Raw genomic sequence first — 19075 nt, 5'->3', positions numbered from 1 at the left:
AAAAAAAAAAAAAACTTGTCTAAGGTCCAGATGACAGGATAGTGGAATATGGAAGTCCAGTTGAGTAACAGATGCACAAGCTTGAATGTTTATCAGAAATCAAAACGCTGCATAGAGACAGAATTTACATCTCTGGAAAGTTATCAAAGTGAACAGTAAAATTCTGAAAAGTTAAGCCTGGTAGAAGTATTTCACAGAGTGACCCTGTGTTTTTTCCTTGCTTAACCCTGTGTGTCAGCACCCCTGCTATGTCTCTTAAACTTTGCTGTGAGTCACTGGGCCTTCGGTCAAAACTTTGCCAGCTTAGAGACAGACACAGACACAGCTTAGACACAGCTCCACATTCACTGACAGTGTGACAGGACATGTACACATCATGTTCAACAACAACACATGATGGCTCCTACTAATTCAAACATTATCGGACTGTTCTTGTGTTTGGTTCCTGAAGAGTGAGGTAACTAGTAATATTACTGTCTATATTCATGCTGTCGGTTTTGTAAGATATTCTTAAATGATCTCCACTCTGATGGAAGAAAAATGTTTTTAAGGAAGTATTTTTGCACGTCAGATTAGAGCCAGACAATATGATTGAAATTTTTATTGTGCTAATAATATTTCCCTGATAAGTACTGTACATATACCATGAGATACTGAACCACATCTAAAATTATCAAGTATTTTCTCAAACCCAGTGTGAACTATTAAAATATCTGTAAAACAAAAACAAATAAGCACAAATATGATTTTATTATATGCCTCAGCACTGGCGATAGCCGTGGCCGGCCATCCATCTCATCCTTTTGAACATGATATCTTGAAACCACCTCAAGGGAATTTCTTCAGATTTGGCACAATTGTTCACCTGGGCTCAATGATGAACTGATTAGATTTTGGTGGTCAAAGGTCAAGGTCACTGTGACCTTGTTTGTCTCATTTTTGTGTATGTGATATCTCAAGAACATTGTGAGGAAATTTCTGTAAATTTGACGTAAATGTCCACTTGCACTGAGGAATAAACTGATTGGATTTGGTGGTTAAAGGTCAAAGTTCAAGGTCAATGTGACTTCACAAAATATGTTCTTGGCCATAATCCAGGAATTCATATGCTAATTATGACAAAACTTAACACAGATGTCTAATAGGATAAAATAGTGAAGTGATGACATTTCAAATCCAAAAGGTCAAAGGTCAGATTCACTGTGACATCACAATGTTCTTCATAAAACACTTTTCTGACCATTATTCATCATATCTCAGGAACAGAAGGGGAAATATTTTGTCAGATACTGAATTTATAGATCTTCTGTGTGGTTAAGGGGAACATGTGTGTGAAGCATCCATGTTTTCACAGACTTGGATGTAAACTGAAAGAGAGACTTGACTGGTGCGCGGAGGCATACAGCCACAGCGCATTTAAAATCACACTAATATTGTATTGTGTGATAAATAAAAAATAAAAAAATCAGGCGGTTGTAGTGTGCTCCCAGACAGAGAAATAGAAAGCAAAAGCTTTCTCAGCCTAACTCCCTGTTGTTCTTCCACCATGGGAAGATGTCAGAGTTTATTAACAATACAGAGAACAACAGCAAGTACTGTGGACATGTGCATGCCTATGAATAATATATGGAAATAAGGTTGGAAATCAGCCCAGGGTTCCTTTTAGCCAGGTGAGAGCAGTTTGGACAATGTTTGTGTTTTTCTTTCAGGCTAAGCTTCGTCTGGAGATGGAGATGGAGCGTTTACGTCATACTCATTCCAAGGAGATCGAAAGCAAAGATGATGAGGTGGAGGAGATCAGGCAGTCCTGTAGCAAAAAGGTAAGAACATTCACTGTGTGTATGGTACATGCACACATTTTAATACTGTTATTTAAGTTTGCAATCACGTAAGCATTTGTTCTGCAATTGTGATTTAATTTGAGGGCTAAAAGTTGTGCTGTTAGGCACAGAAAAGTAATGCCTAGCAGTGAGAGAACAGATACAAAAGGCAAAGAATAGTGCAGTATGTGAAATGCCGAATACAAAGGTACTTTTGGAGCTCTCTGTTCAAATACTTATTGAAGGGCAACTTACAAGGGGAAAAAAGAGAGTTGAGAGGCCATGATGTCCTGACTTTAGTTTCTAGTATGGGTTAAGATCCAAAAACCTGCAATAATGTTTTTATCCTATATTTAAGAACAACCAAAACAAGAATCATTTTCAGTTGTACCTTGCTTGATGGCTATTAAGCTGCTGTCAGTTAAACTCAACACTTCCTGCACAGATATTTCACATAAAAAGCATTTTAGCAGGACAAAGGGCACCGTCCCTCTTATTCCTGTTAGCTTTTAATTTTAAACTTACACAGGAAATGTAGGGTTTGAGCTGTAGTTGGTAACCTTTATACTTTTTATCACATTTGCCAAAAGTGTAACTATATTCACAAAGCAATGCCTTATGGAGCTCCTATTATATTTACCACATGTGAATGAAAACAACCAATCAGAGCGAAGGAGTCTCTAGCGTAGCTGTCATTTTAGTGACTGTTTAGCTGTAAAATGAAAAAGTTGATCTGGCTGGTGCTTGGTACTTTGGTTAACTATAGCCAAAATAGTGGCCCAGTCACAAGCTTTCACATTTTACAGCTAAGCAGTCACCAAAATATGTTCCTGAAAACATTTGAGGCAAGAAATAGGTGACACAGTCTCAAAATCTTGACTCATTTTTGATCAACACTGCCTAGTTTGACATTTGGCTGCAGTTCAAGAGCAGAAGAGCTGCGTAAGGGCCTTTGCACACCGAGTCAGTTTTTTTGGATGTGTTCTTCAAATCCGTCATCCGAAAAAAATTTGCAACACACAAAAACCTTGCACACTGAGTCAGAAGCATTTTCTTTTTGTTCTGTAGGTTGCAAAAATTCGCAATATGAGACAAAATAAAAATACACATTCCCTCCCTTGCTTCTCTCTGCTGGCAGTTTTTATCTGTCACTACTGTCTCTCCCCGAGTCTTGCATATGGCACCATAGCTGCATGAAGGGACAGAGCTGTCCTTCTGATCTGTCTCCAGTGTCTCTCTCTCTCTCTGTCTGTGTACAGTCCACATCCTCCTCCTCCTCGTCATCATCATCCACCTGAATATTACTGTCTGAATATGAGCTATCTGAGTTACGAAAGGACAATGTGCGACCAGTTCCTAGCCTTGTCTTGGATGTATCCCGCTGCCACATTTTCTTCACTGATTCTTGGTCAAACATTTCTTTAAAGGCTTATGACGGATGCGAAAAATGCAGAAAATCGAACCTGTTCCGAAAACTTTAATAATGGACGAAAGTTTCGGAGTCAGCGAGCAAATGTGATTGACACAACTTGAAGTCATATTTATTTTAAGAACAAAAAAAACTGACTCAGTGTACAAAGGCCTTTAATGACTCCTTCACTCTGATTGGCTGTTTTTTTGTTGTTGTTGTTTTTTTGGTGTGCCATGGTCGATTCTATCAAGTGACATTAGAAGCAGTAAGAACAGGAGGAGGGATGTGATTTTTTTATTTCTTTTTTTTTTTTTTTTTTTTTTTTTTTTTACAGACCATCAGTCTAATGTACTTTCAGAATATACTGACAGTCTCAGGAAATATGACATAAACTTGTTTTCTTTGAAGTTACCAGCTGTAGGTTTCAGTGCCAGTAGCTCAACAGTAATAACAACTGAAGGGGAACAATAGGAAACAATGAGTGAATTAAAACAGCAGGAGTGTTAAAAAAAAAGGGGAAACTTTGAGCAGCACACTGGTTTGTACCACATGTTGTCTTGTTATACCGATGAATTAGTGCTGTGGAAATGTTTTTTATGCAGAATTTACAGTGAGCCATTATAGCACAGGTAATTCCACCCCTGCATTTTATATGCATGCACACACAAGTACAGCATTCACAGAATTCCCAACTGTATTTCTAATTGCATTTGTTAGATTAAAGTGATTAATTAGATGTAAATTATTTGACCTTTTCCTGAGTCACATTCATTCATATGTCAGCATAATAGCTTCCATTTGTGGCTTAACTGCCACATGATACCAACACAGTGGGTACACAGTGGAGTAAATGTTTGTGTGTTGGTGTACGTGTGGGTGGCAGAGTGAGTGACTGAGTGGTTTGCTGTTGGAATCTGTGTGCATCTTTACTTTAGATGCCATTACTGCTGTTGATGCTTTTTTGTATTTGTTTTGCTGTGCCTGTGCTAACTGCCCCATCCCTGCCATCCACCAGTCGAGCCCTCATTAGCCCACGCATAATTAGCTTTTACTACACTTGCACAAGCTGGAGCGCTGCCTCTACACTGTGTGACAGAGACATTTACATGGTGACGTAGTATTTGATGATGGATTATGCTGTACAAATACAAACAGCGCTATGGTGTTGTCTGTGTAAATTGTACATTTTAGGTCAGGCCAATGCCTCAACAAGAACCTTGCTCATTATGCATCCAGAGTATATGAACATGCAGGCTACTGTAGACTGGACAGTGTTAGATCTCTTATGTTTTTACAAACAATGTCATAATAAGATCTATTATCTACTACTATGAGATTTTTTATTCAGCAACCATGGTCAATGTGCCCTACTATCTGTCCAGCATAATTGAAGTATCACCACAATAGTTCCATTGATTTCCATGAAATGTGGTACAAACATTGTTGGATCCTAGAGGATGAATCCTACTGACATTATGATACTCTGACTTTTCCGCTAGAGCTGCTTGCAGGTCAAAATTTTCAATTATCCTGTAAAATATTTCAACATCTACTTGATGGAGTGGCACAAAATGTTTACAGATATTATTACAACGTATCCTGTGGGGAACAAAACATCTGTTCTCCTCAGCGGTTCATATAGTGCCATCATCAGGTCAAGATTTCAGTTTGTTCAGTACTTTGGTCTATGATCAAATCCCTGCAGAACCAATGACATTCCCATCAGCCTCAGCTGGACTTTGTGCTCAGTGCTTAGCAAATAATAGCTTGCTAATACAGATGGTGGCCATGCTACACATCAGTATTACAGTAAGTACTTCTTCACAAAGCTAGCAGCATGGCCATAGACTTTTAGGTTTTGTCATTCTATTACTAGCCACTACTAGTAAGGCTCTTAAGAATCCCAAACCATCAGTGAGTTGTAAATGCTCTCAGACATCTTTATTGTTGTGTCATGAAAGCAACAGTGGAGCCTTAAGGAGCAGTAACAGGGCTTTTGAGGGCTGTAGACCTAATTAATAATGTTATTAAATAAATTGTCATAGGTTATCAGCCCTCTGCCATACTGTATGTGCCCTACTTGAAGTACGCCCGTTTGATCAGATAGCACTATGAATTCACTCTTCACTCTTCATATTTTTGTGCATATCTAGCTGAAGCAGATGGAAGTCCAGCTTGAAGAAGAATACGATGAGAAGCAGAAGGTGTTGAAAGAGAAGAGAGAGCTGGAGTCAAAGCTTCTGTCTGCACAGGACAAGGTAACTCCACTGTGTTCCTGTTGAAACCAATGACTGTGTATAAAGTGTACTGTATATAAAGGCACAGATACACAAAACCGGCATCAAAGAACAAGTGGCGACAAAGGCCGACGATAGCATCATCAGCCAAAAAGTTGCACTTGAACTCATTACAATGACTGCAGCCAGTGGCCAATTAGGAATTAACCAATTAGGAAATACCATCCATACTAGCAGGCAGCGATATTCTGTACTCATCATTCAAAAAGGGAAATCAGAAGACCAACAAGACAGATTCAAGACGCTAGTCAAAAGTTAACACATTAGCAACACAACCAGATGTATAAACTACAAATTCTATGTACCATGTGCTAGCAAACAGTAACACAAACAATTACAAATTGTTTCTGCTGAAGAACTCAGTGGCTTTGTTTTTATTTCACACCTTCTTGACATTAGCTGTTTATTTGCTCTGCTTGCAAATTCTCCTCTCCCCCACTGAACTGAACTGCTGGTCAGAGTGATATCATTCACCAACGGGCTCCACCATCTTCAACGCCAATTCAACATGCTGAGTCAGCTGAATAAAGCTGACAAGGGCTGACTAGTTTTAATTGTGTAGGGCAAACTGCAAAAACTAGGGCAAGAGAGGCTCACCAATGGCCCAACAGTGACTGACAGCTGACTGTCTTTCAGGACCCTAAAGCCCAGTTCAAACCAAAGATTTGCAATGAGATGAAACCATTTTAGAACGCTGCAGAGAAAAGCTGCAGTAGTGTGAACAGACCAGTCGGAGCTTGACACAAGACGGCTGATGGTGTCAAATTTCTTGCAGCTTGTTTTAGAACATAAAGCACGTCACCTGTCTCTGTAGCCAATTGGCTTGTAGTCCGCTGGTCAAGTCAAAATGACGGCAAACAACGTGTTTGCTCGCCGAGGCAGGTGCTCCGTCCCTGGCGAGCCCTCTGTTTCCATCCTCACGGTGTGCTGGTGTCGGACGGTGAGTTGCTGCTGCTGCTGCTGCTGCTGGCTGTATGTTCTTCCCTCTAGATGGTGAAATCTGGGGAAGTCAGTCACCCCAGACTTTCCAACATCTTCCAACAGGACTTAGTTTGTGCATCAGTTTAATTCATCTGCGTATTCAAAGCACTTCCAATGCACATTTGGTTTGTGCATGTCTTATTAGTAACAGGATCTCAGTAGTGTTATTTGTTGTAAAACTAGAGCACTACTGCCATAGAGGTGTGTGGGTGGAGATGTTGGCGTTTTATGTAATTGAAGTGAGTCATTTAAGCTGACTGAAATATTTAACTGATATTTTCCGGCTGCCATTACAGAGCCATCAGCATTGATAAAGATCAGACTAATGTTTAAGTTGACATTCAGGGAACAGAGGAGAAGTGTGGCCTGTTGCAACCAAACTGGTCCAAAAAAAATTAATATAAAACATAGGTGTCTTTGTGATCACAGCCTATAGAATATTAAGTTTCTGATCATTTCAGACCCATCCGTGGACTTCCCAAGTGGAGTTTTCTTGTACTGATATCTCCCAACATGAAGATCTTTTTAGTCCCAAGACTTCATCAACAGAATTTTTTTTACTTTTTGTTACGTACAGACTGATCAGAAAAGGTCACCTCACTAGGGATGTCCCGATCGCATTTTTTTTTGCATCCGATCCGATACCGAGTCCTTTATTTTGAAACCGAGTCTGATACTGAGTCCGATCTGATACTTTCCAAAGCATTAAGGAAGAAACAAAAAAGAATGCATCCAAGTTGTCCCATAAGGTTTGTTTTTATTTAAATAGTATCCAAAAAGCTTATCGGTGGTTCAGCAACACAAAATGTAAACAAATTCTGAATTGTAAACAAATTGTCCCTCCAGAGTTGCTGTAGGGCTGTGGTAGACAAGGTTCCGCCGTTAGGTGTGGCTGTATTGCTCGGAATAAAGAGAGAAGCAGTGGCCACTGAACCTGTTGTCTCGACTCCTATCCGTTTATTGCTCATTAGCTGCATGAACCCTAGGCGAACCCAGGACACTCGGTTACAATACATTGGAAAGCGGAAGCAACAATGAACAACATAGATTAAAAAAACTGACCATTTAATTCCTCTGATCTTTTATTCCCGATTCTGATTTTGTAGAAATAACGTGATCGTAGATTTTTTTCTACAGCTGCAGCAACTATGCAGAAATTCAGTGTTTGACCTTGAGTCAAGATTATTTTGTCCAACTATGATATTATTTTTTTTCAAATATGAGAGGGGAGTCTCCAGATCATTTTATTTTTTATTTCCAGATAAATTCACAGACTCACTTTTATTCAAGCAGACAGTCATCTAACCCTTTCAAACATCTTTAACACTGTGAATAGAGGTATTAAATAAGCCCTTTTTATACGCACACCAATGTTCAATATGTCAGTTAATGTTTACTGATGCTGTTTAAGGTTTGTTTAACAATATTAACACAATGAAGCAATCCTGCATTTTTTAATATTGGTGGGTTGACAGAATCATACAGAAATGCTTTTCCATTTAGATTATTTAGATTGTATCTTCATCTATAAGCCAAACTCTTATATTGTTTGTGTGAACTAAACTCAAATGTATGTAGTTCAAAATGTAAGGATCGAGCCTTTAAGTGGTCAAATTGATTGAGTTTATGATTAGTCCCTGATGTGTCAGTTGAGTCACCAAACCTAACTGTGCCTGTCTCCTAGGTGAGAAGTGGTGACATAGAGACTGAAAAGCGTTTGAGGAAGGACCTGAAGAGAACCAAGGCTCTGCTGGCTGACGCTCAGATCATGTTGGACCACATAAAGAACAACGCACCCAGCAAGAGGGAGATCGCCCAGCTCAAAAACCAGGTATAAAAGAAACATGGACATACATACTTAAACATACAGGCTTAACTCATACATGATTGCTACTTAGTGTATGGTGTTTTATTCAACAGTAATCATGCGTCATGTCTAAGATACTGTAGACCTGTCAGCAGATCTACAGCTCAGCAACATCCTGTCAGCAGCTGCTGGTTCTTTTTCTGAGTATTTGATTTTAACTCCTTATCTCCACAGGTTGATAGTGGGCTAGATGCTGTTGTGTACTCACCAGAGGACCCTGAGATTCAATTTGAACAAAACAAACACAAAAACACAAGTATCTACAATATATTGCAATATTGCAATCAAAAATGTTTTATTCCAAGTAAAAAATGATTGATTAAAAAATGCAAATCCTAAAGTTTTGTTTACAAGTCAAAAAGTTTTGCGAGTAAAAAGCTGAACCTGGTGGGCGGGGCCTAAACTGAAAGCTGTAAGACATGTCTCTATTGGCCAGTCTCAATCGGAATGACGGCTTGCAAAGCATTTTTTTCTTCTTCTCTCGGTTGGCAGATTGCAAACGATTTAAAGGTGCATACTGCCACCTACTGTACAAGAGTGTGCAACATCATGTCATTTAGCCTGTCTCTTAAATTCCACTCATCAGCCTAGTACGCTTGCAAAGCAACATGGGAGTTTTGTAGTTCAAGGGGAATTCAGTGCGGGAGCTGTGGCGAAAATCAATTCTTAAACCTAAGTTTTTCGGGCTCTGGTTTCCAAAAAAATTCATCCACACGAGTGGTGTGATAAAAAAATATGATACACATGCCAAAGCAGTAGGTGGCGATGTAACTTCTAACGGAAAGGCCATTTCAACCAATCAGAAGTCAGAGTCAATACCGGAATTGGGAAGTGCGGAAAATAAAAACAATCCAATCCACAAAAGTAGCGTGACCTAATTCAACAGCAGAGGTGCCTGAACGACCAACTGCACTACCATGAAAGCAGTGACGGCCCTGTAGCTTTGGAATTTTTCTTCCTCATTAATAAAACCCTTCATTTAAAAACTGCATTTTGTGTTTACTTGTGTTATCTTTGACTAATGTTTAAATTTGTTTGATGATCTGAAACATTTAAGTGTGGAAAACATGCAAAAAAGTAAGAAATCAGGAAGGGGGCAAACACTTTTTCACACCACTGTATAGGTCATTTATGTGTATCTGCCCACTCAATTGTGACGTTATTTTATGCATATGATATCGATTTTGTATCTTTAAAGATACCATACAGATGCCCCCCATTCAATTTAAAGCATAACTGATTTGAGTAAAGGCACAAGAGCAAATCTGGGTATATAAAGAGTTGGTTTGCGCTGCGTTCTTCAGTTGGCAGTTACACCTAGAGTAAAGCTACTGAAGACCAGCAAAATCACCCTTTGTTTTCATTTATTCTTTCAGGTGGGTAAATGTCACCTAAGCACCTTCAGATTTTATCATTAGTCTACCCTTAATAGATAATTTGTTTATATAGTTTGTATTGCGCTTCGTGATATTGTTTGAGGGAACTGTAACATAAGGTAACTGCATACAAGTAGATGCAACCGTCACTAATGCTAGCGTAGTTCCTCCGGGATTTAAACTGTTGTTACTTTAATTTTGACAATCTAACCTGTGACAACACATTAGCTAAGGTGTTAGCTACATTTTGTTACTCTGAGATTACTGAACTGATACATTTTCTTCCATTTTTGTGTCCATTCCAGCTGGAGGAGTCCGAGTTTACCTGTGCGGCTGCTGTTAAAGCTCGTAAGTCCATGGAGGTGGAGATAGAAGATCTGCACGTTCAGATGGAGGACATCTCCAAAACAAAACAGGCGGTCAGTAGAACTCTCTAAATCCTGCAAGTTGTTGTTAAATTTAAAAAAAAAAAATAATAATAATTCTGTCACAACATTTAGAATAACCATCAGTGATGATCACCTAGGGTATGGTTTTATATGGCTGCACCATCTGTGGTGGTAGCTAGGCAGCAGTAAATACTGTATGTCAAATGATTGCCTTCAGCCAGAGATATGGGGTTAGAGGGCAAACTGTTCCTTGGGAGCCCCTATGTTCTCCATTTTCTGCTTCTTTTACCATATTTTCCAGTTCTCTGCTGTAGGATCTTTGTTTTCCTGCAAAAACATATACACTTGTCTTTATTCAGTCTATACCTCTTTCTTTACATCTTAAGTGCTCTGTTCTTTTTTCTTATCTTAGGCTATCTTAATCTTTTTTGACCTTTATATTTTCTGTCCTTTTGGCATGCCTTTTCTTACTTTATACCCTGTTCCCATGGCAATCTGCTTCCATGTGTTGGTCAAAGTGTATTTTTTTCCTCTTTTCTTCTCTCCCACATCTCTCCTGCTGTTCATTACCCTCAATCTAACTCTTTGTCAGTGAGGTTTAATCTCCTTTTGCTTTCTCTCCTGCCTGTTAAAGAGAAATTACTGACTGTTAAAACTGCTTTTAACATATTGCTGAATCTAATGTGAATAAGACATGGCACCTTGAAAAGGTTGACTGTGTGTTTTAGAAAGGTGAATATTATGTCCACAGTACAGTGAAGGGTAAAGATAATTGAGTTGACATAGCTGTAGGTCAGGAACAGATACCAGGAGAGGAGAAATGGAAGGATGGAGGAGGGTATCAGGATGATCTTTGCATTTTCTCATTTCGTTTGTTTTTCACTTTTTCTTTTACCCTAAAAAGAAAGATAAACCAAATAAGTTTGCACATGTGCACTCATTGAAGATGTCAGTTCATTTCCAAAAGGATTCCTATTTAGTAAATGACCTGGAGAAGACCTAAGTGCTCTTAAAGATTTCTTAGTAACCAGTGCTGTGCCATTTAAAAAATGCCTGTTTGGAACAGGCCGAGTGCTTGGCCTGTGGTAGTGCTGCTCGCAGCTTTCTCGAAAACTGCTCACACAAACAAAAGTTTTAAGTACTTCTTCTCCCATTGCAAATACCAGTATTCATAGTTAGAGAAAGGGTGAAGAGTTAAGTAAGATGGTGTTTGCCTGGGGCCCCAAAATACTTAATCCGCCCCTGAAAAACACACTCAAGTTGGGGCTACTTGCAGTTATAAAGAACAGTGAAATACATTTAGAGGAGATATTCATTTCCAAATAGGAAAGTTTCCAAAAAGGAAAGTTATAAAGTAGATCATGGATTTAAATAGCAGAGATATTTTGCCAGCTGTAAAGTTGTCAGTGTTATAAGTTTATGTGGCAGATTAAAACAGTTTGAGTTGCAATGGCAGAGTAGGGCTGTTTTTGTAGGCTATTGGCTCTTGCTTGTTGACAGTGTTCGGTTGTATTGTTAATTTATCCAGCATTCAGCAGCAAAAGTGAGCTGCAGTCAGTGAGCTGCGGCCTGGAAAATCCTGCTGTGGACGTAGAGCCCCGCCCCATTGCTGCACAGAGCATTACCGTTTGCCTGTTTATTCAAAGCTTATTAACACTGAGCATGTCCAGAATGCACCAAATTTGACACCGCCCGTCACTGGGTCACCCAGCAATACACCTGCCAAGTGTGAAGTAGATCAGAATGGAATGGAGAGGACACACATACAGAGATACCTTGCTTTATAGTTAGATAGTGAAATAATGAGCAACATTGGGGAATTATGGACTGTGCCAACAGTATAAATTATTGTCTTATTTGGTGTTAAACTACATTTATAATCATCAATGCATCTCATTGAGTAGGACTAACTGCACTGTGATGAAGTGACACATTGGGCCTCATGCAGCAAGTTTCTCTTAAATTTCTCTATTTTTAAAATAGGAGAAGTCAGTTTCAGATTCACCAAATGTTCATCCACCATCCAAATCTGCTCTTTCCCAGCTGTGCTGGATGACGAATCCCACTTGGTCATGAGTATTAGCATAGGTAACCCCCCTCAGCACTATATAAGGGCAGGTGTTGTACAGGGGTCGCGTTAACCGGATATTCTCGGTCACTGACCGGATTTTTACAACAATGACCGGAAAATCTGAAGGCCGTCGGTCATTTTGACCGGTTGCAATTACCACCCCTACCCACTTGGCGGTGGAGCGCACAGTCAGTGGTTTAAGTGGCTGCCATTTTCACACTGCAGAGAAAAAGTCATTCATCTGCTTCATATAGCGTTGTTGACATAACGGCCTGGACACACCGGACGCGGAACCGAAGCGCAGTGCCCAGCAGCGGAGGCAGTTTTCAGTCAGCGCCCATGTTAACCTATCTGACTGTCCACACAGGCCGCTGAGCAGAGCGGAGCGCCTGCGGAGTAGAGGCATTTTTCATGGGAGCCGCGAGCGCTTCTGCCAAGCTGGATCAAGCGGATCGTACCAAAAAGGAAGTCGGATCACAAAAAAGACGAGAGAATCCGGCCAATTTTCAAAATAAAATAACAACAGCACGCACTGAGGAACGTGAGGAGAAAATACCGTGTTTATAATTTAAAATAACACAACAGTGCATAACCAAGCACATTTTTCAATACCCTAATCACTTCATTACAATTTTAATTTTGTGTCACCGAGCCTACAGGCATAACTACATAGCGCCCTGGACACACCGGACGCGTTAGTGCCGCATTAGTGCCGTCCGGTGTGTCCGGGGCGAAGCCTAATGGCACGGGTGTGTGGATGTCTGTCTTGTTAATGCACACTTTATAACTTGCTTGTTGGATTTATTAAAAACGAACGAATGAAAACTAAATGTCTTTGAATAGGCTATCTTTATTATCATTTAAAAACGAAAATTAAAATGAGCTGTAAAAATAGATTATGACTGGATTTTTATGACCCTGTCGGTCAAAATGACCGGCAACGAAAAAGTCTAGCGCAACGTCTGGTGTTGTACCATGTGCAAAGGACTCTAGCACATGTGCGAGATTGGAGAGAGACCATAAAAAATGGCTGTAAGAAGAAGAACTTAAGCCGTACAAGGTTCCCACGGTCATGGAAAACCTGGTTGTGGAATTTCTCAATGACATTTTTAGGCCAGGAAAACTCATGGAATTAGTAAAAATCATTAAAAGTTTTGGAAAAGTCATGGGATTTTGTTGTGTTTAATCAAATTGTTAGACTCCAGCCCTGAAGATGTCAACTTTCTAGTTAGGTGTTATTGTCATTACGCCGCCTACTGGCAACAGGAAATAAGCCTTGTGTGATAGTATTATTTGATTTAAACAAAATTTACGTAATGTGGTCTGCAATGCATATACAGCAATATGAGGTATATAACTGAGTTGTCTAGCACCACATAGTGAACACAAGAAGTTGTAGAGCATTTGTAATACATCATTTCAGCACCACCACTCCATGCAGTAAATACCATGTCATTCCTTCTTGCAGACTCTGACTTTCACAGCAAACAGAAGATGCGTCAACTGGCAAACCGTCAGAACCCCAATGTGCACAAAAGTGCAAGGGACCGTTGAATCTTTAATGATTTTTGAAGCCTAAATGATATTGCCAGAAGTAAAAAGATAACGTTAGGCTATAAAAAAAACACACCATGGTGGCAAGGCTTTGTGTCAACCCCACAGCTCTACTGGATGCTGTGGTTGGCGTGATGATGTTCTGTAGTCTCATGTAGCCACTTGTTAGCAACCACCTTTTTTAAGACACACAAAAACTTTAAAATTTACAGTGGAGTGTTTACTGACGGATTTTATGTCGTCAAACAAAGCATGAAAGTCTATTACGCTTGTGTTAACCACAGGCCTTATTTCAGGCATCTAACCAAAAACTCATTCAAAAAACCCATTGGTTTCAAGATTACGGAACCAGAGCTGCTAAAATGTTAACTCATTTTTGAGTCATTGCTGGGGCACTCTAGAACTCCATAGGTAACCTTTAAGTAAGTATCAGACACTGGTCACCCACTTCCGTCCCTAAAAAAGAAACTGAAACCCTGTATTCTTTAACTTAAAGAGTGATTTGTCCCCTATTTAACAAACCATGAATGACTCCATCTCAGCTATCATTTTGTCAGGTTGTTTGAACAGGTCTAGAAAAAAATCCACTTCAGAAAATTCAGACCACGGAAAGCAAATGCATCTTAATTGTTTTCACAAAATGCATGATCCTCTTAGTGGAAGGTAGGAAAAGGAATATTTCAGAGATAAGAACGTGCCGCCAGCTGTTTGCTTTGAAAAAGTGTCTTTGAGGACAACCTCTGGAGCACACATGCAGCCTGCTGCGATAGTAAGAGGCTGCGAGAACTGATGACGGAAATGGTTATTACATAAATAGAGTTGTTTTTTTGTTGTTGTTGTTGTTGTTGTTGTTGTTGTTGCTGTTGTTGTTTTTGATGCACCCGGCCACATCATACACTGCAATTCAACAAAGATAAAATCATGCAAATAACATTTCTCTCAGATGGTCCGCCATTTTTGCCATTCTCCTGCCATTCTATTGCCGTAATTGCAGTGTTTTGAGAAAATTGTCTCGCATGTTTTCGACAGCTTTATTTTTTCACTGAGAGCCACGGCAGCCTGAGAGAAAAAACCAAAGAGCCAAGCCACGTAATTGGGTTGAGATTGCACTGACAGCCTATTGTTAAATGTGTTAAATGAAAGTTTGATGCTTTCGACTGTCACTTTTTTTTTTTTTTTTTCCAAGCGTCTATCACAATATTTTACCCATGCTGCGGAGCTGGAACTGCTTTCAAAGCTTTTATCAGCACTCAGCGAGGCCAACGGTGAATTTAAAAAAGGAAAGTGTGATATGTAAATGAATTTGCCCCAGATTTCACATGGATATTTTTAGTTACTGAAGTACACCTTGGTATGTCTCAGCAGTGGGTGGTAATAATGAAAATAGATGAGGAATAAATAAATCTTACCCTCTCAGTCCAAAACCATACTTTGAAGCTGTCTTTTGATTCAGTGATTTGGGTCCATTTTACATCCTGTTTGGACTGTTTCTTAATAAGATAGATGCCACAGTGTCGGCTTTGCCTGTCCCTGACTCCCCTCATCTACTCGCTATGTGCAAATGGATTCATTAGCCTTTTCTCACAGCCACATTAGTCATCATTTATTAATCCATAGCCCTGCACCACCAACCTCTCTCCCTCTTTTGTATATTATCCCAGTCATTACAGAAATAGGATTACTTCAGCACAGTCCCTCCCCTCAGCTGAAGGTACGACACAGTTGCTGCTAGCTCTTAGCCTCTAATTGGATATCTTAGTTAGGACTGGGACCTTAAATAACCCCTGTTGGGCCCTGTGATAAGAGGAGGTCTGTGTAGGACCTAATAAGGGCTCTCCTCAGAAAGCCTCTGCTGTGCATAGAGTGACACACCTACAATGCAGACAAACGGCTCCAGACTATGACAATTTAGTTACATTTCATGTATGGAGATGGTGAAAGGAAAAGGTATTGATTGACTATCTACTTGTATGCAAAGGTAATGTAAATGTATACACCAGTGTGCTTTGGGAATGTTCCAATATTTTTATATATTACTTCTAACTTTCAGTTATATATTACTTTGATGGTACGGTGCCCGAAGGTGTGAGGTGAGCAGAAGAAATGATTTTATGCAACGATATATGTTTCCAGCCATTAGTACATACCAAATTATCTTGTTTTGACTAAAAACGTTTCGTGTTTGAATCTTTTTTTTAATCTTGCTGCATCACAAAATCTTTGCCCTCATCCATCTATCTGTTATAACAGTGTAGTGTTATATCTTATTCCAGCATAAAAGAAAGGATAAATGAAGAATCTGAGCAATTATTTAGTTTTCTGTCATGGTGGCACAATATGCTGCTGTCAGTAACTATCTCTGTACTTAGTCTATGCTCAGAAGCAGTCAGTTCCTGGTTTTGTTAATGAAGGCATTCCAGTGAACTACCTTAGTGTTGAGAAATGTGTTTTTGTCTGTTGATCTCTCTTCAGTAGGACTGGTCTAACATGCCGGACTTGCGCAGTAGCTGTTCTTTCACTAGCACTATTAAGTGATTTACTATATGTGGTAAAATCATGGGTGGATTACTGAATGTACCTATTACATATTGGCCCAGGGGCCCAAAGTGTCAGGGAGCCCACTGGCTTTCATTTGCAAAATGTCACTCATATAACATGTACCGACCAGGAAGAGTCTCAAAAAGAGTAAGACCACAAAGAGATCTGATCTTTTTAAGAACTGCAGGAACTGCAAAGAGACACAAAATGACCACACACAAATTTGCCACAGAAGTGCCTTTCCCACTGCACAAAAAAAACTACTTAACACCTGGCTTTTTATATTTAATGGTAAAGATTACAGTCAGCCTTCACTTCTGGATCAAATGACTCTCCAACGGTCACTGGCATTTATCGGCTCCAAGTCCGATTGGCTTTGATCAGCAGTGATGGGAAAAAAGACACCAAGGCAGACGTGTTAATTTAAGCTCCTTTGCTGTGTGATGCAAAGACAGGCTGCCACAAAATAACGTGCATCCCTATCCAAGCAGCACCAGAGCATTGTTCAAAGTTGGCACCAAGTTTGAGAGAGAGGATAAGCAAGAAATATAAAAAAGAGGTAATCATAGTAAGACTTTACTGGACACCATGCTACTTTTTACATTTACTAACCTGTTTTACAGCCTGTGACATTGAATGTGACACATCAGGTAAAAGAAAAACAAAACAAACAAAAACAAAGAAAGGCATACTCATCTACTGCAGAGCCCAGGGTTCCCACAGTCATGGAATTTCACAATCACATTTTCCAGGCCTGGAAAAGTCATGGAATTAGTAAAAACCACTGAATGCTTTGCAAAAGTCATGGAATTTTGTTGTGTGTAATCATTGTTTCAGTAATATTACATGGATAAACTTTCATTTAATGTAACATTATGGCATAAATTATTTTCCGTAGCTTACAACATGGTGTATTTCTAAGGTGCGTCGATGTGTGAAGTTTTGTTTACCATCACATACATTTATTTATTTTTTCCCGGCGTTTCATCTCTCCCTTCATGCATACCTGCAAGCTGAAATCATGATAAGTTTGAAAATCGCTGGGCAAGTGGAGCAAAGATAAACCCATGGGCAAATCTTTGCCCATGAGCTTCTGTGACTTTAAAACTGTTCTTCTTTTAACAACCACGTTTATTATTTCTAATAAATTATTATTTCCCCCACCGGCAGTACTGCTGCACCCAACTGAAATGACTGTATACAGCAACACATTATTTGTTATTTATGTGCTGCTGCTCACTACCTTTGCTAATACGCAGAGACATTTACTATATCAGCTATAACTGTAAATGTAGTGTCATGACTATAAATCAGAGTCACTCACAGCCTGTTTAGTTTTGGCCAATTTTATTCTGAGTAGCAAATTTTGTTTTCTAATCTGGAAAGCTGTAGGAACTGATATTGTTCCATTCAGCAGACTGGTAGACTCCAAAAAGTTTTTTTAAGTGGCAGTGCATTGTGATTAATGCTTATGTCTCCTCACATTTTATGTTTGATAGATGTTATTTTTTTTACAGCTGTAGACGCATGAGCAAGATTGGTGTTGCTGGAATCTATCAAATATTAATGTTATTAAAAAATGAAAAGGTAAATTACAGTTGTGTTACAGTACAAAAGCATTTGACCTGTAGATGTGTTAAGAGACCGTGACCCCTATAGCACAGATCTTGTTTGTGGGACTGAGTTTTTTTTTTTTTTTTTCTGTAATAGAGTTGTTTTTGGTTTTGGTAGCAGAACTGACACAGTTCCAGCACAGCTGGGTTTGTCTATTTACAGACTGATTTGCTTTCTGTCCTTCAGCTGGAGGAGCAGCTGAGTCGTCTGCAGAGAGAGAAGAATGACCTGCAGTCCAGGATGGAGGAAGACCAGGAGGACCTCAATGAGCTCATGAAGAAGCACAAGGCTGCTGTGGCTCAGGTCTGCTTTTCTCCTCTTTCATAATACTTCCATTTACAGCTTTATTCTTTAAACTATTATTTAATTATTTAGATATAATATGTAACTTTTCCGTGTGCATTTCATTTGGTTGCCTGTCAATTGTGTTGTATAACCTTTACCCCCTCTAGTTGCTCTAACTTGCAGAGAAACACAAAAACACCTGTCTTATTCACTGCAGCACATTATGTGTGTTGCAGTGAATAAGACAGGTGTTTTATTATGTTAAACATATTTCCTTCCTCTCAAAATATTTGCAAAGTCATTTTTATATACAGCATTCTGAAATTTGCAGTCTTTCTCTTGACTGACTTTGCTGGCACATTGCAGCGTACTATTTGTTGGTGTGTTACCCCACCTGTAGATTAGAGAAATAGTGATACCATTGGTCATTGTACTGTGTATCCAATTATTTGCATGTAGGCATGTACACTTTCATGTATGTGTATGAGACACTCATAGCAAAACTGCTGTGAAGTGCTTCTAGAGATCAGAATCTCAGCAGAGAACCTTAAAGTAATTCACATACACAACCTGTGCAGCACTGATCAACTCTACAACTAGTACTGTATGTCAGTGCTATTAATTCATCCCGGCCAGATATAAACCAGGAAGTGTAGATGGACCAGACATTTTCTTCAGCCTATATAACCTATTTGAAACCTTTTTTTAGTTTTTGGTAATGACAATTTTTGAAACAAATGCAAATGAATGTAATAAAAAGAAGCAATGCTACTTACTTTAGAAATAAGAAAACATATTTTTGGCCTCATATCTGACCCCGCCACTTGTGTAGAAACAGAATAAAAAAGAGCTGTCAATGCGCAGAACCACAA

The 19075-nt window shown here is 39.3% G+C and overlaps 1 protein-coding gene across 6 annotated transcripts in view; it reads left to right on the top strand.

Moving 5' to 3' along the window:
• The window catches only part of myo18ab (myosin XVIIIA b), a 241528-nt gene that overhangs the window by 191955 nt on the left and 30498 nt on the right, over positions 1-19075 (top strand). For all 6 annotated transcript variants that reach the window (XM_049576736.1, XM_049576735.1, XM_049576734.1 and 3 more), the window contains 5 exons: positions 1710-1820; positions 5385-5489; positions 8194-8340; positions 10058-10171; positions 18105-18221. In XM_049576736.1, the coding sequence (XP_049432693.1) occupies positions 1710-1820; positions 5385-5489; positions 8194-8340; positions 10058-10171; positions 18105-18221 (594 nt within the window). The remainder of the gene's footprint in view (positions 1-1709; positions 1821-5384; positions 5490-8193; positions 8341-10057; positions 10172-18104; positions 18222-19075) is intronic.

Source organism: Epinephelus fuscoguttatus, linkage group LG5 (genome assembly GCF_011397635.1).
Source record: "Epinephelus fuscoguttatus linkage group LG5, E.fuscoguttatus.final_Chr_v1".
In the NCBI taxonomy this organism is placed as follows: domain Eukaryota; kingdom Metazoa; phylum Chordata; class Actinopteri; order Perciformes; family Serranidae; genus Epinephelus; species Epinephelus fuscoguttatus.
This window is presented reverse-complemented; position numbering and strand designations above follow the sequence as displayed.